Genomic DNA, 26,662 nt, shown 5'->3' with positions numbered 1-26,662 from the left:
AATTTGCCATAGAATGTTAAGCCTAATACTAAGGGGGGTTGATGGCCTCGTGGTATTATCAGTAGACTATTTAATCTAGAAATTCAGCTAATGTCCTGAAGACAAGGTTTGAATCCCACCATGGCAGATGATGGAGTTTGAATTTAATTTTTTAAAACTTAAGAATCTGCTAATGTCCATGAAACTATTGCCGATTATCAGAAAAAAAATCTGGCTCACTAATGTCCTTCAGGGAAGGAAATCTGCCATTCTTATCTGGACTTGCCTACATGTGATTCCAGACCCACCACCTTGTGGTTGACTCACAACTATCCTTTGAAATGGCCAGTCAGGCATTCGGTTCATGGACACCACGGGAAATGCAATAAATGCTGGCCAACTAGTGGCGCCCATGACCCACAAATAAATTAGAAAAAACATTATTTTAAGCAATATGATAATTAATATTGTGGCAGCTGAGCTGTGGTTGGCAAGTAATCAGTTAAGCCTGTAGAATCTCACTGATTCAGTTGGCAGATTGTTTAAGATTTGACAAAATGTCACTTAAAATTTGACTTTTTTTCTATAAATGTCATGTTTCTATTCTCCTAGCACATTCTGTTTCTTTCTTGTTCCTTAGATTTATTTGGCAAACAGCTACAATCTTGATTTCACTGACATCCTAGATGTCCAGTTATCCTTGCCATACTGTTACTAGTTTGCACTTTCAGCAAACGATGATGCAACATGTTTGTCAGCTGGAGGATACAGGGATTAAAATAAGCATTGAAGAGCTGTGAGAAACACTGCTGTAGGCATAATGGGCCAATTTGTTAAATCATCTTATGCAAGTTTAGAAAAATATATATTTTTCAGTATTTAAATTGTGATCTATATGATAGCAATTTTTTACAGACTACGTGCCTGTACACACACATGCATGCATACAGAAGCACACAGTCAAGAGTGAAATAGAATGTTGTTTATTGCCAGGAAAATAATTTTGAACCTGGTACTGTGTGAGAAAAGATGTATTGTACAGGTCATTCTGTTATAATGTTTTGTTAAATGAATTCACTATAATGCGATTGATTAATTGGGGACACTGTTTCTAAAGCATGAACTGTTAAAATGTGTGTTGGCTGTAACGTAATTACATTGCCAACACTTTCAGTGCTGTTTCTAAGGTGTGATTTTTCTATAATGTGTAGTTGCACAAGAACACAACCATCACATTACAGAAGAATGACTTGTATGTTGTCATTTGGGAATTTGGAATTTTAAAATAGGCAGTTTTGTGGCTTCAATTCTGAGAAGATAACTATTTTGCTAGGAAGCCATTTTGGAATAATGACCTACAGAAATAATTTCCAAAATTGTATGTGTTCCTGTCAAGTGCCTCACAGAACTTTGATCCAAATAAATGAATTTTATACTACAGATATTGCCATATGACAGGAAAAATGTATATTAGGGGCTATAGTTCAGATTTGACTTCAGTTCAGAAGAATCACGAATTCAGAACAGAACTTTTACCCCAGCATGGATGTTATTCCGTGAATTATGTAGTAAACTTTAGACAGGTGGATAAATAAGTTTTTTTTTTAATATGTTCAAGAGATACTATGATAGTCTGATAGAAATGTATTCATAGTTGCAAAGGGTGTAGAAATTGAACTGAAAGTATCAAAACAGTTGAAGAGAGAATCAAATAAAAAATTTAAACGATAACCCTCCAGTAATCGGCTTTCATAATAAAGTTTATTAAAATTTTAGAACATTATGCTATCTCCTCTGAAACAATGAAACTGACTTAAAAAGTTATAAAAGACTCCCAAGTTGGTTGGTGTGATTACACCAACAAAATCATATTTGGTTAAAAGTGGTGCTAATGTGTTACCCATAAAACAATGCCCTGCCAGACTCAATTGGGATATCCTCCTCTAATGGAAGAGATTAAGTTCATGATGGACACTATTGTTACTGAACGTAGTAGCTCAAGCTCACCTATTGTGATGATGCTGAGACTGCATGTTTCAAAAGGAATGGATAACTGCCAATTCAATACGATAACAAGAACCAATTAATATCTCGTTCCATGATTGGAAAGTTAAATTAAGAGTAGTTGGCAAGCAAGATTTGTCACGTATGTGGAATACTTAAAGATATTGGCAAATTCCATTGACTGCTAAAGCCAAATATTTTTTGTAATGCTGCTTGAAATGAAATGTGCATCAGTGACATTTAACAATTAATCAATAAAGTTGATGAAGGATTATGGAACAGTGTAGATGATTTGGTTGGATTCGGCTAAAACTGGCAAGGGTGTTTATACTAATTCAGCAAACTGATGAGATAAAAGGAGCCAATTTGATCAAAAATCTAACTAAAAGTGAATTTGCTAAAGCAGACGCGGCTTCTTTTTTGTGCCACCTAGGGGCCCAAAGATACATCCAGAGAAGGAAAAAGGAAGGGTTTTCTTGTATTTTCTTATGCTTAAGCCAAAATACAAAATTCTGCATGAGTAGATTTTATTGGGATTTTGTTTTGAATATTAATGAAATACGACAATTTAGGTGGAGACATTAATTTGAATGCTGTGTGGACAACTGCACTGGTTTTAGCAGCATCAAGTTATAAGAAACCGTTGAAATTTGTTACTGATGTCAGTGACATACCTATGGGTGCCATTTCACAACAATAAGTTGAGATGCAGATCAAGTGACCAGTAAGTTAGGTTTTTTTTGAAAAACTAAATGCGTCAGTAGAAGTATACAGTGTTGGAGAAAAAGGCACTAAGTTGTCAGAACTGAAAAGAGATTTAGGCCATTAGAATTGAAACAAAGGTTCATGTGTCAATTGTTCTACTATCCTAATCCCTCATCAAGATGAACTTACCTATTCAATGTTTTGCAAACATAAAATCTCAATCAAGAGATTTCAGATTGTTAAAGGAACTTGGTAAGCTTTACCAGCAATGTACTGGACCATGTAAATACATTTTGTTTGGCTTCCATCATCCTGCCTGAAAAGAATCGTGCGGCATGGTGACTCAGTGGTTATACTGCTGCCTCACAGCACCAGGGACCCGGGTTCAGTTCCCACCTTGGGCGACTGTGCAAACTCCACACAGACATTCTCCCCGTGTATGCGCGAGTTTCCTCCGGCTCAGTGGGGGGAATGAATTTACAGATGGTGGCCAGGGGTGGGGAGGGAGGGAGCTGGTCAGTGAATGTGCAGAGCAAGGCCAGGGATCATTGGTGGATGGAGCCAGTTTGCAGGGTGAGGCTGGTAAAAGTGGACATCTTCCAGGTGAGCTCAGAATGGGAAAGGAAATTGGGAGAAGCCAGTGGGTGCAAAGTGGAAGGGAGGGAAACCTGGCAACAAACAAATACCTAACTTGGATCCAGGAAAACTTAAAGTCACATGTAATGAATTCCTTGCAAATTACTGTGTTTGTTTTAATGAACTGTGTGTCAGTTACTGTTGCTATGTTAGGGCTTTTGTCTTGGGCCAATTTAAATACTGTGATACTTTTGAACTTTAAGCTTCCCTTGCGTGACGTGGCATTAAGTTTAATGGAGAGTTGATTTGATGAATTTTTCTAATTCTGCTGCTATGTTTGCAAAGACCCTATAGGTCAACAGACATACAGACACGATGACTGCATCTCACAAATAAAGGAGTTAGTGACAATGAAATAGTAGCCACAATAATCAAAACATTTCTTTGAGAAATCTTGAGAGTCCTCAGGGAAAAAAAGTGTTTCAGCATTTAAAGGGCATCTGGATGGGTATATGAATAGGAAGGGTTTGGAGGGATATGGGCCGGTTGCTGGCAGGTGGGACGAGATTGGGTTGGGATATCTGGTCGGTATGGACGAGTTGGACCGAGAGTCTATTTCCGTGCTGCATATCTCTATGACTCGTGTAAGTGTGCAGGACAACATATCTGGAACCGCACCAGGCTGACCTAAGAATGAGGTGTTACTTGTGTGCCAAGTAGCATAAGCAGACAAGTGATAGGGTGAAGTGATTCCATAACCAACAGATCAAATCTAAACTCTGAAACCCAGCCATATTCAGATTATTAATGAGGTGGACATCTAAACAATGTACTGGCTTTATAAATGTCCCCATTCTCAAGGGTGGAGGAGCCTAGCACAACAGTTCGAAAAGGAGAAGGCTTGAGCATTTGTAACAATCTTCAGCCAGAAGTGCTTGATGCATTAGCATCACAGATGCCAGTCTTTAGCCAATTTGATTCACTTCACATGATATCCAGATATGTATAAAAAGGTACCAATACTGCAAAGGATTGACTCCTGACAACATTATGTCAAAAGTACTTAGACTTGTGCTCCAGAAATTATTACACCTTTGCAAAGCTGTTCTATGGCAGCTATAATACCAGCATCAACACAACAAAGTGGAAATAGCCCAAGTATGTCACGTACACAAAAAGTAGAACAAATGTAACTAGGCTGATTACCATTCAGTATACTCTCAGTAAATCAGTGAAGTGTACAAGGTGTCATCAACAGCACTATCAAGAGCATTTAATAAGTGAGCAGGTTATTGCTTCTGTTCAGTCTGGGTTCCACCAGAGCCTCTTAGTTTGTGATTTCATGACAGTCTTGAATCACAAAGACAAAACAGGTGAACTCCAGAGGCATGTGAATGGCCTTGAAATCAATGATACAATGTGCCATCAAGGAGGCCGAGCAAAATGAGTATCAATGGAAATCAAGGGGAAATCTCTATTGGTTAGATTGTGGTTGTTGACCATCAGTCATCTCATCTCCAGGACATCTCTGCAGGAATTGCTCAGGGTAGTTTCTCAGGTCTAACCACCTGCAGCAGCTTCATCAATGACCTTCTCTCCATCTCAAGGTCAGAAGTGAGGATGTGCATTGATAATTACACTATGTTCAGCACCATTCGTAACTCATCAGATACTGAAACTTGTCAGATTAATTTACAAATACAGGACCTGGACAATATCTAGGATTGGGCTGAAAAATGGGAAGAAAAAGTTACATCAAGGTGCCTGGTAATAACCATCCCCAACAAGCAAGTATCTAACCATTGCCCCAAGACATTCAATGCCATTTCCATCACAGAATCCCCATAATCAACACCCTGGCATTACCATTTACCTCAAACTTGAAATGAACTAACTGTGGTCATAAGAGCAGGTGAGAGGCTAAGAATGTTACAGCAAGTTACTCGACTTCTGACTCCCCCAGAGCTTGTTCACAAGGCATGACTCGAGAGTGATAGAAAACTCTCCACCTGCCTGGATTGCTGCAACTCCAACGACTGTCATGAAGCTTGACACCACTGAGGACATAGCAACATGCGTGACTGGCACCATTTCCACAAACACTGACTTTCTCTACTACTGACTGTGTAGCAGCACTACAACAGCATTGTCCCAGCTAAAGATGCATGGCAGAAATTCACCAAGTTGCCCTAAGCTGTACTTTCCAAACCAACTACAATTACCATATGGAAGACCAAAAGGGAAAGGTACATGAGAACACCACTCCCAGCAAGCTTCTCTTCTGAGCACTCACCATATATAATGGGTTTTTTCCCCCCCGGTCTTGTTGGTTCAAAGCTCCAAAATCCCTTGCAAACAGCATTATGGATTCAACTGCACCTACACCAAATGTACTGCATCAGTTCAAGGAAATAGCTCACCACCACCTTCCCAGGGCAGCTAGGGATTATTGCTGGCCCAGCCAACAGCACTCACATCCCAGAAATGACTTGAAATATTGTAGAGATTTTATGATACAGTATTCAATATCATACTACAACTTAGAACTGATTTTTACAATAAATATATCTTTAAAATTGTCATCTCAATTATATTTTGATCTCACATCTGGATATAACAATACGGTATCCAGGATTTTTAAGTTAGAATTCTCAGTTATGATATTTGTAAACTGAACAAAGTTGTTTCTGCAATAAATGACTTTTAGATATATATCACCCAGAGATAAAAAAATTTCTAGTGTGAAACATCGTTTTATATTAGATTAGATTCCTTATAGTATGGAAACGTGCTCTTCGGCGCAATAAGTCCACACTGACTCTCCAAAGAGTAACCCACCCAGACCTATATTTACTCTACCCTACCCTATATTCCCCTACTCTATATTTACTCCTGACTTGGCAATTTAGCATGGCCAGTTCACCTGACCAGCACATCTTTGGGTTGTGGGAGGAAACCCACACACAGTTGCCCGAGGCGGGAATTGAACCCGGGTCCCTGGCTCTGTGAGGCAGCAGTGCTAACCATGCCGCCATCATATATATTTAGAGGCAGCAACTTTGTTGTTTTTTTACCCCCCAATACTCAATGTAGAAATTCAAAGGTTTAGTAGAGATTAGGTGCCATATCCATTCTTACTGCAGTTGACTTTTGTAATAGGCATATAAAGAAATTTAACATCTATGTTAAAGAATAATACCCTGTCAAAGAATTGATATCTGAGCTAGCTATGAAGGAATAAAATATAAACCTTTAAACATTTTCACTTTACACTTTTATACTTAAGAGTATGTTTTGCTTAGTTTGTAAAGTGAATAAATTATTAAAGTTCCATCAAACATCTTGATTTAAAAAAAAAAATCACTTTTACTCATGGCAAGATACTCTATCAACATGAAGGTTTTGTTGCAAAACAAATATTCAATATGTTTCAAGTCAGACTTTTTGAAGCATGAACACTACATAAGCTATGCAATGCAAATTCTGTTATTTTTCATTAAGTATCTCATTAATGAGATTTTCTTATTGCTGACTGCATATGTGATCACAATATTGTCAGTTCTATTGTGAAATCACAAAAAAATGAGAGCCCATAATGGAGTTGGTTGTCTTCACTTGTTCATTTGGACCCAGTTGCTCAGGCGTCTTCCTCATTCTTACTTTCCTGAGCAACAGTATCCTTTCGCAAGGCATCAATAATTTTCACATGCTTCCTTTTATCAACTCCATCGATAGATTGTCAGCTGAGGGAATGTGTAATCAGAATTACCTACTACTGCAGAATTGACGGTTTGTGTGTCTAATGTGTCTGTTTCAGTTGTGAAGAGCATGAAGTTACAATGCCAAAGACAGTTGACATTGGATTCTACTTTCCTCCCTTGCTAAATGGATTATGTGATTGTTGGCCAATGTATAGCATGAATAATACAGCAATTCTTTTTCAGAAATTGTTTTTCACAGTAAGCATTTCTTGTAGTGTAACTTCATGGTATATCATCCAAGCTTGCCTTGATATGCCATATTTAGTATGAGCATTTTGGCTTTTTTGTACTTGGGTTTAGTACTTCACGTAAGTATTTTTTTTTCATTCTTCAGTTTTTGAAGAAACCTTCTGTGTCTTATGGTTGGAGTAGCAGTAATGCCATTGATTTCTTTCTGTAGGTTTCAGGCAGACTTCCAACGCCACAAAACTACTGGGTGCTGTGATGGAGTGGAGAATTGTTTTATTTCCCTAGTCCTGTTACAAATCATGAAAATTGTTAGCTTTTATTTGACCATTTTGAACGCAAACATTAAATTAGATTCGATTAATTTCAGTGTGGAAACAGGCCCTTCGGCCCAACAAGTCCATACCGACCTGCCGAAGCACAACCCACCCAGACCCATTACCCTAGATTTACCCCTTCACCTAACACTACGGGCAATTTAGCATGGCCAATTCACCTAACCCTGCACATCTTTGGCCTGTGGGAGGAAACCGGAGCACCCGGAGGAAACCCATGCAGACACTGGGAGAATGTGCAAACTCCACACAGACAGTCGCCTGAAGTGGGAATTGAACCCAGGTCTCTGGCGCTGTGAGGCAGCAGTGCTAACCACTGTGCCACCGTGGTTTGTAGATTGCAGTTGAATATCGCTTGTTTCTAAAAAAAAAACATCAGTGTTATAGAACTATTTGGCATAATAATGAGAAGAGTGTTTTGGTCATCCATTTGTTGAAATATTCTGGATTGCTTGTTTTTGCACCAGGGTCAGATTTCAATGCAGTTTTGAAACTTAATCCAAAGTACAGAATTTACATGCCTTCTAAATTAATGAGGTTTTATACTCACGAGATTTAAACGTTCTGACTTGCTAAAACTCAATAACATTGACATCTAGAGATTATTAATTTCCCATTCCAGTGGTGGCAAAACTAGTCCTAAAAAAGGTTAAAGCAAGATTGCATAGGCATAAACTGGTTTAACAATCAACAAAGCAATGGAGTGATTCTGTAGAATGCAAAGTAGTAGTGTCCGTACCCCTGGACTGACAGTCACTCGAGTCATACAGCATAGAAACAGACATATTTTAGCATGACTGCAGATTGTGTTTTTTATCAAGTGTACAGCTCAGTTTCAGGTCCCACCTGCTTCAGAGGTGTCTCATAACAGGTTGTTTGGGGAAAAAAATATCTTCACATATAATATTTCTGTTTGTAGATATTTTTTCATAATCTGTGCAGTTAGATTAACTAATAGGAGTGGAATTTAAGTATGAGGTGGTCATTTTTACAATTATTTGTTAATGCTCTTCTGACTCTGCTTTTGGTTCCAGATCTGCTTCTCCAAGGCATGGCTTTACCATCATGAACAGACTTAATGTGGAGAACAGGACTGAACCAATTACCAAGGATTTGGACTTTCAGTTACAAGACCCTTTTCTACTCTATAGAAATGCACAATGTAAGATTGAGAGGGTTTTTTTTTACAGTTGTGCATATCTGTTAAAATTGTATTTGATATGTTGGACCCTGTTTAAACTTTTCGATACAGTTTAGCTTGCCTGTTCATGTTCCTGAACTAACAAAACTGACTTGAATTGAACAAAAGTAACTGTTTCTTTTATAAAGCAAAAGACTCTGGATGCTGGAAATCTTGCACAAAAATGGAAATTGCTGGAGAAACTCAGCAGGTGATGTAGCATCTGTGGAGAAAGGGGGTCAAATGTACTTTCTGAAGAAGGTTCACTGGACTAGAATCACGAACTCTGTTTTCTGTTCAGAGATACTGCCAGACCTGCTGAGTTTCTCCAGCTTTTTTTTGTAGCTATTTCTTTTCCTCGCTGGTCTATTAATTAGAGCTATGGTATTAATAACACTTGTCATAGTCTTGGACAATTAGTAAAAGCACACCAATTTTACTCATGGCATCTGTGGCATTCTCTATTTGTTTTTTAATCACTCATGGGATGAGAGATAGACCAAAATTTGTAGCCCATCCTAATTGTCCTTGAAGGTGGTGGTGGTGAGCTGTCTTCTCAAAACTGTTCTGTTTATTAAAGGAAATTTTGCAGTTTCATGTGAATATGCCTCAGTGACTAACCACCATGTTAACCAACTAAACAAAAAGAAATGATCTATTAAGCCACATTTCATTTTGAAATTTGACTCGGTCATATGCCATCATATTAGAATACAGAAATAATTAATATTTTATTTGAATCAGAGCATTTTAGACCTCGTGTCCTAATTACTAATTTTTAAATACTTGTTACTATTAATTTATTTATATCAATATGGTGATCTAATAACTATGGTTAAAAAATACTACTATTGACGAAGTCATTAACAAATGAAAGATGAATAACAGGACTGACTGACATTCAGTGTGTTGAGTCATTAAAAATATAAATATTTGGAGTACATTGTGCTTCTGTAGAATGCAAAGTAGTAGTGTCCGTACTCAGAACCCTGAGACAAGGGCTGACATCAGACCCGACAACTGGGGCAGAAAGGGTTTCTGTCCTTATCTCTGCCTGTATTGGAATCACAGGATCGATCCATGTGCAAGTCAAAGTTCGACATTTTAAGGCCAAACTCATGAGATTGACTTTGACTTTGAAATGGATAATGTTCTTCAGGTATTGTCATACGAATGAAATTGCATTAATTCTCTAACATTTATTTACCTTTCAACATTACAAATGATATACATTTAATTTGACACAGTATAAATAAATCATCATTAATAGTACAAAGGTTGATTACTTGTGCAATGGTGAAGTTTCATGAACTATCAAATGCATTAAATATGCCCAGTGAGAATAAATATCACATTGGAGTTGGTAAACCTCATCACAAGCTAGTTCGTTGGCAAAGTGGGTTATGTTTTTCTTTGCACAGTGCTCATGGTTTCTAGTTCCAATCTTCTCTAGTCTTTTTTTTCACAATAGCTTTTATGCATCCAGCCTTTGCATGAACGTGAGTGACAATGTCTTTCCAAAACTCCTTGAGAGTTTTGTACTTGATTATCATTATTGGCTTTAATTTTGCCATCTGCTGATCAAGATGAAAACATTGTGATCTACATCTTGTGACTCGTTGTGTGGACATTGTTGAATCCTGTTAGCTGTTGTTTGTTGATATGGTAAAGTTTATTGACATTGTGAAGATGTTGTGAATGTTTTCTTTTCTGATTAATTCTGAAAGTGTGCCTCTTCATGAATCTTATGCAGCATCTACATTACTTTGCTAACTCAGAATTCAAGGTTCTTCGCTTCACTTAGGATTTTGAGTTGAAAATTCTGTAGGTAACATGACCATTTTGCTGATACTCATTGATACATTCTGCCATATTCAGATGATGTCACTTGCTAAGTCTTTTTCTCTAGTTTCTAGTTTACTGGATATCTTTTTCTCGCCTCAAATTATTTTCTTGGAAACATTACATTTTCCCGTTGCTATACAACTATTAGTCTTCATGGTAAATGTCACAATTTTTATTTTGAATTGAGCTGTATTCTTGTTGTTCTTAAATGCATTGCGGTGGATCAGGAGGACACTGGTTAGCCTTGCAGATTGGCTGTGGGATTGCTGCTGGTATAGGCAGAGAGAAACTCTAAAGATTCTTTATTAATTACTATATTTAATTAAATCATAATCAACATGTTTTTTGATCCCTGAGATATTAGGGTTAAAGTTATAATGAGCTACGTTATTAAAAAAAACGTTTTTAGGTCAAAATTCATGGGGTCATCTTTTATGTGAGTATCTCTATATGCATTGTGTGTATATGTCAAATATTATGAATGCAAAATTGTTTGTTCTGTAATGAGAGTAGGTGTTTTTTAGAGGGAGCTTCTTACACTTGTTTCAGGATTATTAAATTGGATATTAGGTAATGTCGTGATCAAGGTAGCTGATGGCCTCTGAATGTTCCACAAGCTGATGTCAGTTTCTGCTCCCAAGAACCCCTTTTTATATGTAGAAAAAAAATGGAAATAAAACATTCCAAGTATACAACCAGAAACTAGGTAATTCTTCAGTATATTGAATGGTGAACCTCAGAGTAATGTTATTACTTTTTCTATCAAAGCTCTATCTATGAACTTTGAAAAGTCACCTGAATCAATCCTTCAAGTATGTAGCTGCATCTTTAAATACTGTAATAAACTGATCATTTCCTGACTTGCCACACAGTTTTCAGGTGTTGATGGGCTATACTTTGAGAACCTACAGTCTGATTGGTTCCAAAAATGAGCTGTTCAAGGAAAATGTCTCAAATGTTCTATAATTTCCTCATCCAGGCTACTGCAGGCAATCTACTTTTTCCAGTTTATAGATGGATTAAACTCACCCAAGATTATTACTGTTCTTTATCACAAGCACCCAATATATCATTTTGGATACAGCATCCAACTTTTTGGTTACATTTTAGGGGCCCTAGACCACACTCATGAGTGACTTTTATTTTCCCTACTGTTCCTCATCTTGGCCCAAACTGAGTCTTTATCCAGTAGGGATGCATGTGAGTAGTGGTGTGCCAAAAGGATCGGTGCTGGGTCCACTACTTTTCGTCATTTATATAAATGATTTGGATGTGAACACAGGAGGTATAATTAGTAAGTTTGCAGATGACACCAAAGTTGGAGGTGTAGTGGTCAGCGAAGAAGGATACTGGAAATTACAACTGGATCTTGATCAGTTGGGCCAATAGGCTGAGGAGTGGCAAATGGAGTTTAATTTAGATAAATGAGAGGTGCTGAGTTTTGGGAAAGCAAATCTTAGCAGGACTTATACACTTAATGGTAAGGTCCTAGGGAGTGTTGCTGAACAAAGAGACCTTGGAGTGTAGGTTCATAGCTCCTTGAAAGTGGAGTCACAGGTAGATAGGATAGTGAAGATGATGTTTGGTATGCTTTTCTTTATTGGTCAGAGTATTGAGTATAGAAGTTGGGAGGTCATATTGCAGCTGTACAGAACGTTAATTAGGCCACTTTTGGAATATTGCGTGCGGTTCTGGTCTCCTTCCTATAGGAAGAATGTTGTGAAACTTGAAAGGGTTCAGAAAAGATTGACAAGGATGTTGCCAGGGTTGGAGGATTTGAGCTCTCGAGAGAGGCTGAATAGGCTGGGGCTGTTTTCCCTGGAGCGTCAAAGGCTGAGGGGTGACCTCATAAGAGGTTTATGAAATAATGAGGGGCATGGATAGAATAAATAGACAAAGTCTTTTCTCTGGGTGGGGGAAGCCAGAACTAGAGGGCATAGGTTTAGGGTGAGAGGGGAAAGATACAAAAGGGGTCTAGGGGGCAACTTGTTCACGCAGAGAGTGTTGTATGTATGGAATGAACCGCCAGAGGAAGTAGTAGAGGCTAGTACAATTACAACATTTAAAAGGCATCTGGATGGGTATATGAATAGGAAGGGTTTAGAGGGATGTCGGCCAAGTGCTGGCAAGTAGGACTAGATTAGGTTGGGCTATCGGGTCGCATGGTCGAGTTGGACCAAAGGATCTGTTGCCGTGCTGTACATCTCTGACTCTGGTCAGTATGAAATAGACTTGCCTTGAGTGAAACAGAGACTGCAGTGAGTGTGTTTGGGAATTTGATTCCAAGTGGAAATTCTAGCAGAGGCAAAAAACTGTTTACTGCAAGAATGAAAGTTTACGGAGTGGGGAGTTTGGCAAACAGTAATGAGGAGGCACTTTTTTCTTCTTATGTTTCAGTAAGTTCATTCATTGGTAAGAAACTGCTATTTGGGACTGTCTTTAAATTGCTGTCATTTAGAAGAACATTTCATTTTTAAAGAACTACTGATACTTGAATTTAACTAAGGCACATCAGGAATAAGGGAATGTTAGAACAAGTGATAGGGAGGAGAAAGAAAGGAAGAGTAATGTACTGAGGAAACACACAAATGTTTCTGTGGCTGTAGACTTGGCCCCAGGGTCAGTGATGTCATAGAGCAACTGCACGGCATTCTTCTGGGAGAAGGTGAACAGCCAGAGATTGTGATCCACTTTGGTACCAATGACTGGTAGGAAGGGAAATGTGGTTCTCCAATCAGAATTTAGGGAACTAGTTGGAATATTACACCATAGCCTCAGCTGAAACAGAGGAAGTTATAATGAGAACAAAGAGACCATTAAGTATATATTTGGTTCTGTCTTCACAAAGAAGGACACAAATAACATCCCAAAAATTGTTGGGGAGCATAATCTAATGAGAGTAAGGAACTGAAGGAAATCCGTATTACTGAGGAAATGGAGTTGATATAATCGCTTCCAAAACACTGAAAGAATTAGCCCTAGAAATAAAAGATACAGAATCTTAAAATATGATTGCCAATGTATAATCTAGAACAGTTCTTATGGTTGAAGGGAAATCTGAATTAAAGACCAGCTAGCCTGACATCAGTAGTAGGGAAAATGCTAGAATCCGTTCTAAAGATTTAATAACTCGGAGAATAGTGAAAGAATCCAACAGAGTCAGCATGGATTTACAAAAGGAAAATCATGCTTGACAATTGACTGTTTCCAAAATGCAACCAGTAAGGTTGATGAGGAGTAAGCCAGTGGATGTCATTTATTTGGATTTTGTAAACACCTTTCCTAAGGTCCCACGTAAGAGATAAAAATGTAAAACTAAAGCATATGGAATTGGGGGCTTTGTAATGACATGAATAAATCACTGGTTGGCTGACAGGAAACAGAATCTGAATAAATGGATTTTTTTCTACGTGGCAGACAGTGATACATAGGATACCACAGGAATCAGTAGTGGACCCCAGCTATTTACAATATCTATTAATGATTTTAGATAAGGGAACCATAAAACTGTAAGGAGTAGGATTAGACTGTTCAGTATCTCCAGCATGCTCTACAATTCAACTGGATCAATGCTGATCTGAAATTCCTTACGTCCACTTTTCTGCCCTTTCCTCATAATCTTTGATTCTTCTACTGATCAAAAATCTATCTATCTCAGCCTTAAATATGCATAAGGATTCTGCCCTCACAGTTCTCTGTGGTAAAGAGTTCCAAAGACTCAGTCTTCTGAGAAGAAATTCCTCCTCATCTCAGTCTTAAATTGGCACCCATTTTTCTAAGACTAATCCCTGTGTTCCTAGACTCACTCATGTGGGGAAACATCCTCTCAGCATTTGCCATGTCAAGTCCCTTAAGAACCCCTTATGTTTCATTGAAATCACCTTTCATTCTTCTAAACTCCAGTGAGTAGAATCTCAACCTATATAGCCTTTGCTCATAAGCAGTCCCTCCATACCAGGAGCCAACGTAGTGGACTGCCTCCAATGTGATGATATATTTGCTAAAGTAAGGATACCAAAACTGCTCACAGTACTCCAGATGTAGTTTCATTAGCATCTTGTACAGTTGCAATAAGGCTTCCCTACTCTTTTTAAATCACCAATCTCCTAAAAATAAAACCAATATTCCAGTAGCCTTCCTTATTACCTGCTGCATCTGTGTGAACTAAATGTAATATGTTCTGTTTTGCAGATGAGACACTGCAAATAAGCGGGAGAGTGAATTGTGAATTAGATGCAGAGGTGCTCCACTGTGATTTGGGCAAGTTTGAGTAGACGGGCAAATGCATGACAAGTGAACTATAATGCAGATAAATGTGAGTTTATCTACTTTGGTAGCAAAAACTGGAAGGCAAATTATATTGAATGATGATTGAGTTCAAGTACCAGAGTAGGGATGTTTGGCTACTATTGTACAACCCCTTGGTGGCACCACACCTCGAGTATTGTGTGCAATTTTGGTCTCCTTATCTGAGGAAGAATGTTCTGGCCATGGAAGGAGTGAAGCAAAGGTTTACCAAACCAATTCCTGTGATATCAGGACTGACTTGTGAAGGCAGACTGAATTTGTTAGGACTATATTTGCTGGAGTTTAGAAGAATGAAGGTGGATCTCATAGAAACCTATAAATGTTTAATAGGACTAAACTGGGTAAATGTGGGAAACATTGTATATGTAAATGTTTAGTATAACTGGCGAGTTCAGAACCAGAGGTCAGAGTTTAAGGTTTTGGCGTAAGTCATGTAGGACTGAGCTGAAGAGAAATTTCTCCACTCAGAGGTGGAGCTGTGGAATTCTCTGCGGGAGAAAGCTGTTAAGGTCAAAACAATTTAATGTTTTCAGGAAGTGTTTGATATAGTTATTCAGGCTAAAGAGATTTAAAGGGTATGGGGCTGAAGGAGGGTTTCTTTCAAAGAAGACTTTCAAGTCCTGAATTTATTGATACAATTTGAACTCTTTACCAATGCAACATTTTGGAGACTGCCTCCAGGGTCTCTCTCATGTTGTATTGGTAAATAGCTCAAATAAAGATTGAATTGCATCGCTGAACTTGGGACTTGAGAGTTATCTTTTGAAAAAGTGTTATTGGGGAAAGAATTTTAAAGAGGAGTCTTGATTCCCATGTCCAGCAGCACAAATTGATATTTGTTTGGAGCTTCTTACCAATGCAACATGGGATAGAGGGAAATGTGGCCAGTTGGATAGAAAACTGGCTAACCGGTCGAAGTCAGAGAGTGGTGGTAGATGGTAAATATTCAGCCTGGAGCCCAGTTACAAGTGGAGTCCTGCAGGGATCAGTTCTGGGTCCTCTGCTGTTCGTAAGTTTTATTAATGACTTGGATGAGGGAGCCGAGGGGTGGGTCAGTAAATTTGCAGATGAAATGAAGATTGGTGGAGTTTTGGATAGTGAGGAGGGCTCTTGTCGGCTGCAAAGGGACTTGGATATGATGCAGAGCTGGGCTGAGGAGTGGCAGATGGAGTTCAACCCTGCCAAGTGTGAGGTTGTCCATTTTGGAAGAACAAATAAGAATGTGGAATACAGGGTTAATGGTAGGGTTCTTAGTCAGGTGGAGGAACAGAGGGATCTTGGGGTCTATGTACATAGATCTTTGAAGGTTGCCACTCAGGTGGATAGAGTTTGTAAGAAGGTCTATGGAGTATTATCGTTCATTAGCAGAGGGATTGAATTCAAGAGTCGTGAAGTGATGTTGCAGCTGTACAGGACTTTGGTTAGGCCACAGTTGGAGTACTGTGTGCAGTTCTGGTCGCCTCACTTTAGGAAGGATGTGGAAGCTTTGGAGAGGGTGCAGAGAAGGTTTACCAGGATGTTGCCTGGAATGGAGAGGAAGTCGTACGAGGATCGGTTGAGAGTTCTCGGCCTTTTCTCGTTGGAACGGCGAAGGCTGAGGGGTGACTTGATAGAGGTTTATAAGATGATCAGAGGAATAGATAGAGTAGACAGTCAGAAACTTTTTCCCCGGGTACAACAGAGTGTTACAAGAGGACATAAATTTAAGGTGAAGGGTGAAAGGTATAGGGGGATGTCAGGGGTAGGTTCTTTACCCAGAGAGTGGTGGGGGCATGGAGTGTGCTCCCTGTGGGAGTGGCAGAGTCAGAATCATTGGCGACCTTTAAGCGGTACATGGATGGGTGCTTAAGTTAGGACAAATGTTCGGCACAACATCGTGGGCCGAAGGGTCTGTTCTGTGCTGTATTGTTCTATGTTCTATGTCTCTGGAGGCAGTCTCTAAGGCAGTCTGACCGTCCCAATTAAATTCAGTATACAGGTAGTTCTTCTCTAATGTGATGGTCATGTATTTGTGCAACCCACATTGTAGAAAAATCGTGCTTCAGAAATAGCGCTTAAAGTGTTGGTGATGTAATCACATACAGACCTCCCAGCAGTGGTCAGGACCAGAAATGCAGGAAATAAATAGGGCATGTCAGAAAGGCAAGGTCACAGTGATCATGGCAGACTTCAATATGCAGGTGGACTGGGTGAATAATGTTGCTGGTGGATCCAAAGAAAGGGAATTCATGGAATGCTTACATGATGGCTTTTTGGAACAGCTTATTCTGGACTTAGTTCTATGTAATGAGGTCGACTTTATAAAAGATCTTAAAGTAAGGGAACACTTCGGAGGCAGTGATCATAATATGGTGGCGTTCAGTCTGCAGTTTGAAAGCGATTAGGCAAAATCGGATGTAATTGTGTTACAGTTAAATAAAGGTAATTATAGGGTCATGAGAGAGGAATTGATGAAGGACACAGTACAGAGGTTCATCCCAAGAAAAGAAAGATTATCCGGGAGGAGTTAGACAGCAATGGCTGACGAGGGAAGTTGGGAAATGTATCAAAGAAAAAGAGAGAGCCTATAAAGTGGCCACGAGCACTGGGAAATCAGAAGATTGGGAAGACTACAAAAACAAACCGAGGATAACAAATAGAGAAATAAGGAAGGAGAGGATCAAATATGAAGGTAGGCCTAGCCAATAATGTTAGAAATGATAGTAAAAGCTGCTTTCAATACATAAGAAACAAACAAGAGGTAAAAGTAGAAATTGGGCCGCTCCAAATTGATGCTGGAAGGCTAGTGCTGGGAGATAAGGAAATAGCTGAAGAACTTAATAAGCATTTTGTATCAGTCTTCACAGTGGAAGATATGAGTAATATCCCAACAATTAAGGAGAGTCAGGGGGCAGAGTTGATTATGGTAGCCATTACAAAAGAGTAAGTGCCAGAAAAGCTAAAAGGTCTAAAAATTGCTAAATCTCCTTGCCCAGATGGGCTACATCCTAGAGTTTTGAGAGAGGTGGCTGAGGAAGTAGTGGAGGCATTGACTGTTATCTTTCAAAAAATCACTGGAGTCAGGGAAAGTCCCAGATGATTGGAAAATTGCTGTTGTAACCCCCTTGTACAAGAAAGGATCAAGACAAAAAATGGAAAATTATAGGTCGATTAGCCTAACCTCTCTTGTAAGTAAAATTCTAGAATCCATCATTAAGGATGAGATCACTAAATTTTTGTAAGTGCAGGATCGGATTAGAACAAGTCAGCGTAGATTTAGTAAGGGGAGGTCATGCCTGACAACCCTGTTGGAATTCTTTGAAGAGGTAACAAGTAGGTTAGGCCAGGGAAACCCAGTGGATGTTATCTATGTAGACTTCCATTTGGCCTTTGATAAGGTGCCTCATGGGAGGCTGCTGAGTAAGGTGAGGTGAGCTACTGCATGAATTGGAGATTGGCTTTCTGACAGAAGATAGAGTTGGGATAAAAGGTTATTTTTCGGAATAGCAGCTGGTGACAAGTGGGGTCCCACAGGGTTTAGTGTTGTGGCCGCAGCTGTTCCCTTTATATATTAATGATCTGAATGAAGGGACAGGGGCATTATGGCCAAGTTCACCGATGATACGAATTTAGACGGACAGGCAGGTAATACTGAGGAGTTGGGGAGGCTGCAGAAAGATTTAGACAGTTTAGGGGAGTGGTCCAGGAAATGGCTGATGGAGTTCACTATGAGCAAGTGTGAGGTCTTGCACTTTGGAAAAAAAGAATACAGGCATGGACTATTTTTTAAACAGTGAGAAAATTCATAAAGCCAAAGTACAAAGAGATCTGGGAGTGCTAGTCCAGGATTCTCTAAAAGTTGATTTGCAGGTTGAGTCTGTGATTAAGACAGCAAATATAATGTTGTCACTTATCTCAAGAGGGTTGGAATAAAGAAGCAACGATGTACTTCTGAGACTTTATAAAGGTCTCGGCTATATTTAGAATACTGTGTCCAATTTTGAGCCCCACGCTTTTCCAGCGCCACTCTAATCTAGACTCTGGTTTCCAGCATCTGCAGTCCTTGTTTTTACCTGGTAGGCCTAACATATGATAATCGGCTGAGGATCCTAGTATTGTATTCATTTAGAGCTTAGAAGGTTGAGGGGAGATCTAATAGAGACTTAGGATAATGCATGGCTTAGAAAGGGTGGACACTGGGAAGTTGTTTCCATTAGGCGGGAGACTAGGACCCGTGTGCATAGTCTTAAAATTAGAGGGGGTCAATTTAAATGGAAATGAGGAGAGATTTCTTCAGCCAGAGAATGGTGGGCCTGTGGAATTCATTGCCACAGAGCGCAGTGGAAGCCAGGACGTTAAATGTTTTCAAGGCAGAGATTGATAAATTCTTGATCTCACAAGGAATTAAGGACTATGGGGAGAATGTGGGTAAGTGGAGTTGAAATGCCCATCAGCCATGATTAAATGGCTAAGTGGACTTGATGGGCTGAATGGCCTTGCTTTCACTCCTATATCTTATGGTTTTATTACAACTAACACACGTTTTAAAAATTTGCGCTTTAGGAAGTGTCCCTAATTCGTCAATCACATTACAGTGAATTTGCGTTAATGAAATGCGCATTATAACAGTATGACCTGTATTTATACATTCTTGCATTACAGTAGCCACATGCCATATTAATCTCATCATTGTTTATTTAAATTAAAGACAGTAACAACTATTTCCCTTCAACAAACAAGCAGTGGGTGGCACGGTGGCACAGTGGTTAGCACTGCTGCCTCACAGCGCTAGAGACCCGGGTTCAATTCCCGCCTCTGGCGACTGACTGTGTGGAGTTTGCACATTCTCCCAGTGTCTGCGTGGGTTTCCTCCGGGTGCTCCGGTTTCCTCCCACAGTCCAAAGATGTGCAGGTTAGGTGAATTGGCCATGCTAAATAGCCCGTAGTGTTAGGTAAGGGGTAAATGTAGGGGTATGGGTGGGTTGCGCTTCGGTGGGGCGGTGTGGACTTGTTGGGCCGAAGGGCCTGTTTCCACACTGTAAGTAATCTAATCTAAAAAAAAACATTGTTCTAAGCCCGCATTGTGATCTAGTTTGAGAGAATTCTTGCGGTCTCATGACTTCTTGAAGTAATCATTTGATATGATCACGTCACAGTGGCCAGGTTGATCTCATAGCTGACTGTTTGGTCTTTTGACTTTGTTTCTTCCTGTGTGTATGCTGACCTGACTAACTCCTATGCTGCAAATAACCTTTGTTCTGAACTACTGACTGTTCCCTCTGTCTTGGCACTGGGCCAAATTGCACAAGTTTCTACTACTGAATACGTTTGTCAGGAAACATCCTACTTTCTGCAGAAGTAGCTCTCCTAAGCTTATTTCATACCAGCATGATTATTTCACTGTGCCGTGCTGAGGTATAATTCTATTTTCCTATGATTCTGGCCTTCAGGATGATACCCAGAGCAGAGTACTGAGTTGGATGACCAATAATGATTTGTTTTGGACAGCTGAGTCGGCTCAAAGGGTGAACTGAACTATTCCTCGTCCTGTTTTCTTTGTTTTCTATGTCCAATCTCCAGATCCATTGTAGTGCCACATGCATGTGAGAACAGAGAGAGAACAATAAGACAGATGAACTTTTGCTTAGAAAGGTAGTGCAGAAGAGAAGGCTTGATTTTCATGGGACACTGGAACTAACTCTGAGGAAGATTGTACTTGTACCTAATTCTTGGAAATGAGGTGGGTCAACTAGGTTAAGTGACTGCAAGGGAACATTTTGGGGATTGTGATAATTGGATTATTAGATTTAAGAAGATGGTGGAGAATGACAATGGCCAATCCAGAGTAAGAAAATTAGTTTGTAGACATCCGAATGCATTAGGACAAGAATGGAGTTGGCTGGGTGGACTAGAATGAAAAGTAGGAAACGCTGTAACTAAGCAATAAGTTACCTTCAAAGAGAAAATGTTTCGGGTAAAGTCAAGGCATAATCCCTCAAAGGGAAAGGTAGGACAAATCAGTCCAAAGCTCCCTGAATGAGAAGGTAGACAAGCAGGAAGCTGGAAGAACACAGCAAGCCAGGCGGCATCAAGAGATGGAGAAGTCAACGTTTGAGGTGTAATTCTTCAGGATTGGGGCTGGGTGTAAAGGCGGCTGCAGATGAAGAGGGTGGGAAGACAGGGTGGTGAGGTGGGAATAGGTGAACACAGGTAGTTTTCTTTTGTCTTTAACCCTAAATGAGAAAGCAGTTAGAAATTAATATAAAGTGTACTTATGACCAGTGTCATAGAAAATACAATTGATAACCAAGGAGAAAACAGAAGGTTCAGAAGGGATGTGAAAAATCATATTAGAGAAGCAAAGAAGAAAATATGAGAAAAGAGTGGCAGCTATAAAGAGGAATTTACAAGTCTTAGATAAGCATAAAGATAGTAAATGAATGGTAAAAGAAGAAATAGGGCAAATTGGGAACCAGATTGATAAGGAACTATTTCATCAATTTATTTACCATGTCAAAATGTAAGAATATACAAGATTTAATCAGCCTTCAGAGACTCTCTAACCAGTGAGCTCCTTTCCCTGTAATAGAGCTGGAACCAATTCCAATCAGCTGAATTCAATTTTGCTCTGTTTCTGACTATTTGCAAAAAGTCTTTTTATTTTCTTGCGCACTTCTCTCTGCAAAGTTAAATTTTGGTGAGTAAGGTTATTTTCACATTGATGTTATAAATGTTCAGTATTCAAAAAATGTGGGAGTGCATTCAACATGAAATATTTTTCCATATGTCATCTAATTTTTTAAGATATTAATATGGTTAGAATAAATCTAGAAGCGCTGTCTTCATAGAAGCAGAAAACTTAATTTTTTTTGTTAATACTTTCCTCCAGTGGCAAAACTCTTGTCAGGCAACAAAATTATTTGGCAAGCAAGTAAATTTTAGAAAGTAAAAATAAACAAAACGTTTATATGAACAAATGTATTGACTCCATGTATTGCACTTTTTTAAAAAACTGTTCACAATACAATTGATGGTAATACTGAAATGACCAGATTTCAGTTGAGAATTATCAGTTCAGGTGCATAATTATCTATTTGGTATCTTGATACCAAGATAATTCTTGTTATTTATGATGAGGTTGAATAACCATGACATCTAATAGCTGAAGTGTGTTCTGAATGTTCATGTACAAGTAATTAAGCAAAAAGTACTTTTTAATTTTGTTTAGTACCATTCATGGCAGTTCAAATACTGAAACAGTCGTGCTGTAGATGCATTTTGACGTGGACAACATTCAGGATTGAGCTGATAAGTGGACAAGAACCATCTCCAAAAGCAGAAATTCCAACCATCAGTGTCCAGCATTAAATGGCATTAATTTACCTGATCTCCTCAATATCAGTATCCTCGGGGTTTCCATTGATCAGAACCTGGTCAATATTATTACTTTGGCTATCATAGCAGTTCAAGGGCTGGGAATTTTGCAGCTAGTAACTTTGCTCCTGACTCTCCAGAGGAGAAAGTGAGGACTGCAGATGCTGGAGATCAGAGTCAAAAAGTGTAGCACTGGGAAAGCGCAGCCAGTCAGGCAGCATTCAAGGAGGAGGAGAGTCGATGTTTTGAGCATGAGTTCTTCATCAGGAATGAAGAGCTTATGCTCGAAACATACTGTCGTGCTCCAAATGATGGAATACTTCCACTTAAAGTTGTTATGAAGTGTCAGGGGAAATGTATTTACCTAAGGGCTTGTACATTTGCATACATCAAAGCATGCAAAGGTATATGACTATGAACAATAGCCAAAATAGTTTAGATTTAAATTTTCTCTGCTAAGAGCCAGCACAAAGCTGAATAACACTAATTCTGACAATGCAACGAAGTAACTGAATTTTAGAATTACTAGTTTAGCCTTTTCTACATTAATGTAAATGAACTGGATATTGGTTTAGAGATTTAAGACAGATCTTCGATAGGGGTGTCTTCTTAGCACTCCTGATGTGTAGATTTATCAGCTGAGATGGTGACTACATTACATGACTTTGTCACTCCCTGGTGATGACTAGTTGTATAATCAGACATTTAAATCATTCACTTTATCTGTTATCAAGTACACTATCATAACAAGAACCTTCAACCGATTGTTTTAACCCTATATTAAAATTGCTAACTGTATTAAATGAGCGTTTTAATAATTGAAATTGGGAATGGTACTGATCAAATCTGGTAATCCAAATGAAAGCCATATGTTTATACATAGCTTTTCCTGTCTGTGATCATATACTGCACTTTGCAGTGCACCAACTTCCATGAGACTGTGTGCACATTTGTATAGTGGTCATTCTTTATTTCATTTCCTAAGTTGTCTATCTGCATTGACAGACTACTTCTGTAAAATGTCAGATTGTAAAACTGTATTTTTAAAGCCTATTTTGGACTTATACATAATACAGACTAGTGCAGATACTAATTACAAATTGGAGGTTTCATCCCTTTCAGATTATAAATAGAATTTTAAAAATACTGTTAAGAATGAGAGTAGATATGTGTCTCCTGTCTGCTATCTAATCAGGCCTTTTATAGTCAAAGGAAGCTTTGGCTGTGTCTGGGTTGCATATAGATCTGTCTTTGTGACTGACTGTGAAGAGTGGTCTGCCAACACTCTGTGTTCTAGCAAACTTTAAGATAAGATAGAGTTCCGTGTGGATGTGAAGCAATTCCATGCATTAAAACAAGTTGCTGGAAAGCTTTGGACTTTACTGATTTACCAGGATCAAAATCTGAAGGTCTCTATCAACATCTTTATTTTCTAACTCCGTTATTACTTAACTCTAATATCAAGCAAGCCAAAAGACTTAAATTCACTTTTTTAATGTATTGAACATATTCAAAATATTTCTGGTGAAAGAGACTTTCTTCATACTTTCCTCCCATCTAGCTAGTTTTCAACTCCTATATTCTACAATGTTCAGTATCTTTTCAAGTAATCTAGTTTCACTTACCATTGAGGTGGCTTTATTTTGTGAAGCTGAGTTATAAATGGGATGAATCCTTCTCGGGCCCCAAATGATATGGGCTCTCGTAAGACATTTTGAAGAATTGTCAAAGTCAAGCAAGGCTTTTGTCAGTGTTGAGCACAAGCCACATGTTCCAATTAAGTTCCAGATATTGAGGTGGGATTCTCGCTAGTGAGCAGGAAGAGACCTATTGACCATTAATCATTGCTGTTATCACACTGATTATGACTTAAATTGCCTCCTCAATATGCATGTTCTTATTGTATCCCTTAATGGATAAAAACTAGACAATGAGATTTCCAAATGTGAAAGTCAGAGCGGGAGGGAAATGGCTCCGGCTCCAGCTCACCGCTTCTTCCGTCAAGTCTCCACCTTGGGTACATTTCATTGCCAGCAGCTGTTTACACATCACATACATGAGCACTGGCATCCGCTGCAGTCCAACCTCTACACGTCATGCAATTTCTCCAGTCTACTTGCTTTTGCCCTGCCATACTGCACTTTGCAGTGCACCAACTTCCATGAGACTGCTGCTGCAAGGTTCACTTTGTGTGAAGGAACAGGCACCCAGTTTGTGGATTGGACTAGGTTAAATCTCTGGACTGCATGCTAAGTGTCTTAGCTTACATTTATATAGCACCTACTTGGATGTTCAAGACTGGATCCAAGCTTAGATCCCTGCTTTGTCTTGCCTACGATGCCCAGTCGCACTTAATGACTCACCAGTCTTGCCTTGCAGTTTCGTGCAAGCAAAGCCAGGCTTGCTTGTCATGCTGGTCAGCAGTTATCAGTCAGGGAGGTGGATGTGTTGCTGAGTGGCACAATGCTACCTCGGTCTTATATCTACACCATCTGCCAACCATATATCTGCCAATTGCGTCTCGTACTGTCATGAGAAATGTGCTCTCTATGTTTCAAAGTCTTAGACTTTTGTCCCCTTAGTCCAGGGAGATGCCTTCAGTCAAGGGTTTAAGCTCAGTAAGTCACAGGCAGACTCCAATATCCATGCAGGGCTTGGGCTTGGTCAGTTGGTTAGTCAAGGCTGTCATATTCATACCTCTCAGGTCCAGTGAGCAATGGTCAGACCTGTGAGCCCAAGGGCAACCAGTCCGAGGAGTCACAATCTGGGAGCTGTACGTATATCAGTGAGGGGTCTAATTACCCATTTAAAAATGACTGCGACCACACCTGGACTGGGAAGGAAGTGTTTTGTTCTGTGAATGGGTAGTCTTCAAGTTTAAGCAATATGAGGCCCTTCAACAGCAATAGGCAGACATCTCTTCACTGAAGCTGAAATATACATACAAGCACTACATGCATTGTGAACCTTTGGCACGAGCTTACTGCATGCTATCTAAGTTCTTGTACCATACCTTCCTGACCATATCATTCAAGTTACAAATTAATTCCACTAATGCTTGTAATGAGTAGCAATTTTGTCTTTTCAAGAATGTAGAGCATAGTTCTTTAAGTTACAGTCACATGCATTTTACCCATTGTCTATACATGGTGCAGGAAATGTTCACCCTCCCAGAGCTCTGTATCTATAGTGTTGTAGCTAAAGAGAGACTTGTGCACACATGATGGTGTCAAGAGAACACATTTACAGCAATGTGTCTCCCATACTACCTGCTTGTCTTCTTTCTTTCCGTCTATTACATCTCGGTGCATTCCTTGGATCGGTAGCTGGGATGAAGAGACCCTGTCCTAGAACCTGTTGATCTTGCAGGTGTGGTCAGGTGATCCTGTGTGCATTTTTGTCTCGAGGGCCTAGACATGGTATGTATGCTTGCTCCTTAGTGTGACCTCCCACAGAGCTGAGGGTGTCAGTTAGTGGTAGTAGAATACCCAGCCACCTCCTGGAGTTTCCTGAAAGGAGACATCTGGTGAGCATGCCTCCAGAACATTGCTGGATCTGGGTGCCTAACTGCAATGGCATGCGGGGACTCAGGACACCTGAGTGTTTGCAGAGTAGGGGATAGATTTTGTTTTTCTGGTGGCAAGGGTGGAGGCAAGGAAGTCATAGAGTGATCTGAATGTTTTGTTTTGTTTTCTTTTGGCTAAGATGGCACCAGAGCATGGCAACTTTATACACTTTTCACTGTACTCCTGTATTTCTGTTCTGAGTATTCTTTGATCCCCTGTCACCTTGCTGTTGGCATTGAGCAGCAATAGCGTGAACGATGCAGTGAAGATCTGTGCACATATCCAGTTGACTGAGACTAGTGGACCAGTTGGCCATTGCAGGCATCAACTTGTCATGGAGGCAGCCAAATGCTTGCATGGTTGAGTCAGCAGTCTTAACTCTGTTATTGCATTCCTACAGGCTTTGTATTATGTTGTCCAGTACCCCCGATAAACCTGCCTGCAGTCCTGTGTCAGCTTGTGAAGTCCCGGATTGCTGACACCATGGGGATAATGCATAGTCTTGTGACAGCAGATAACATGGGCACCCCACTGGTACCTTCCTGGCTTAGAAAAAGGTGTAGAAGCTGTGGCATGTTAACATCAAATGCACAGTGGTGATAATTTGGGAGTAACGTAACAATTAATAATGGTTCTTAGTTGATTTCCAGGACATGGAAACCCACAGGAGACGTCAAAGTCTTCACCAGCCAGTATCAAGACCCTCTCCTTATAGGATATGAGAAGTCAGAATATCTGATACCCCATTATTATGTAGTTGGGTGTTTGTTGCCCCTTTAAGAGAGTGGTGTATCAGAGGTGGGAGCTAGAGGGGCAGTCCAGAACCGACCGTGGAGCCAAAAGGACATCCAATGAAGTATTCCC

General features: G+C 39.6%; 1 protein-coding gene across 9 annotated transcripts in view; it reads left to right on the top strand.

Annotated features, from left to right (window-relative positions):
* dcp1b (decapping mRNA 1B) overlaps positions 1 to 26,662 on the top strand; it is a 108,593-nt gene that overhangs the window by 33,018 nt on the left and 48,913 nt on the right. For 5 of the 9 annotated variants that reach the window (XM_043709334.1, XM_043709333.1, XM_043709332.1 and 2 more), the window contains one exon: positions 8,581 to 8,708. The exons of the other annotated variants lie outside the window; for them this stretch is intronic. In XM_043709334.1, the coding sequence (XP_043565269.1) occupies positions 8,581 to 8,708 (128 nt within the window). The remainder of the gene's footprint in view (positions 1 to 8,580; positions 8,709 to 26,662) is intronic. 9 annotated transcript variants of the gene reach the window in all.

Source organism: Chiloscyllium plagiosum, chromosome 19, assembly GCF_004010195.1.
Source record: "Chiloscyllium plagiosum isolate BGI_BamShark_2017 chromosome 19, ASM401019v2, whole genome shotgun sequence".
In the NCBI taxonomy this organism is placed as follows: Eukaryota; Metazoa; Chordata; class Chondrichthyes; order Orectolobiformes; family Hemiscylliidae; genus Chiloscyllium; species Chiloscyllium plagiosum.
Note: the sequence above shows the minus strand (reverse complement) of the source record. Positions and strands in the feature narration are given on the sequence as shown.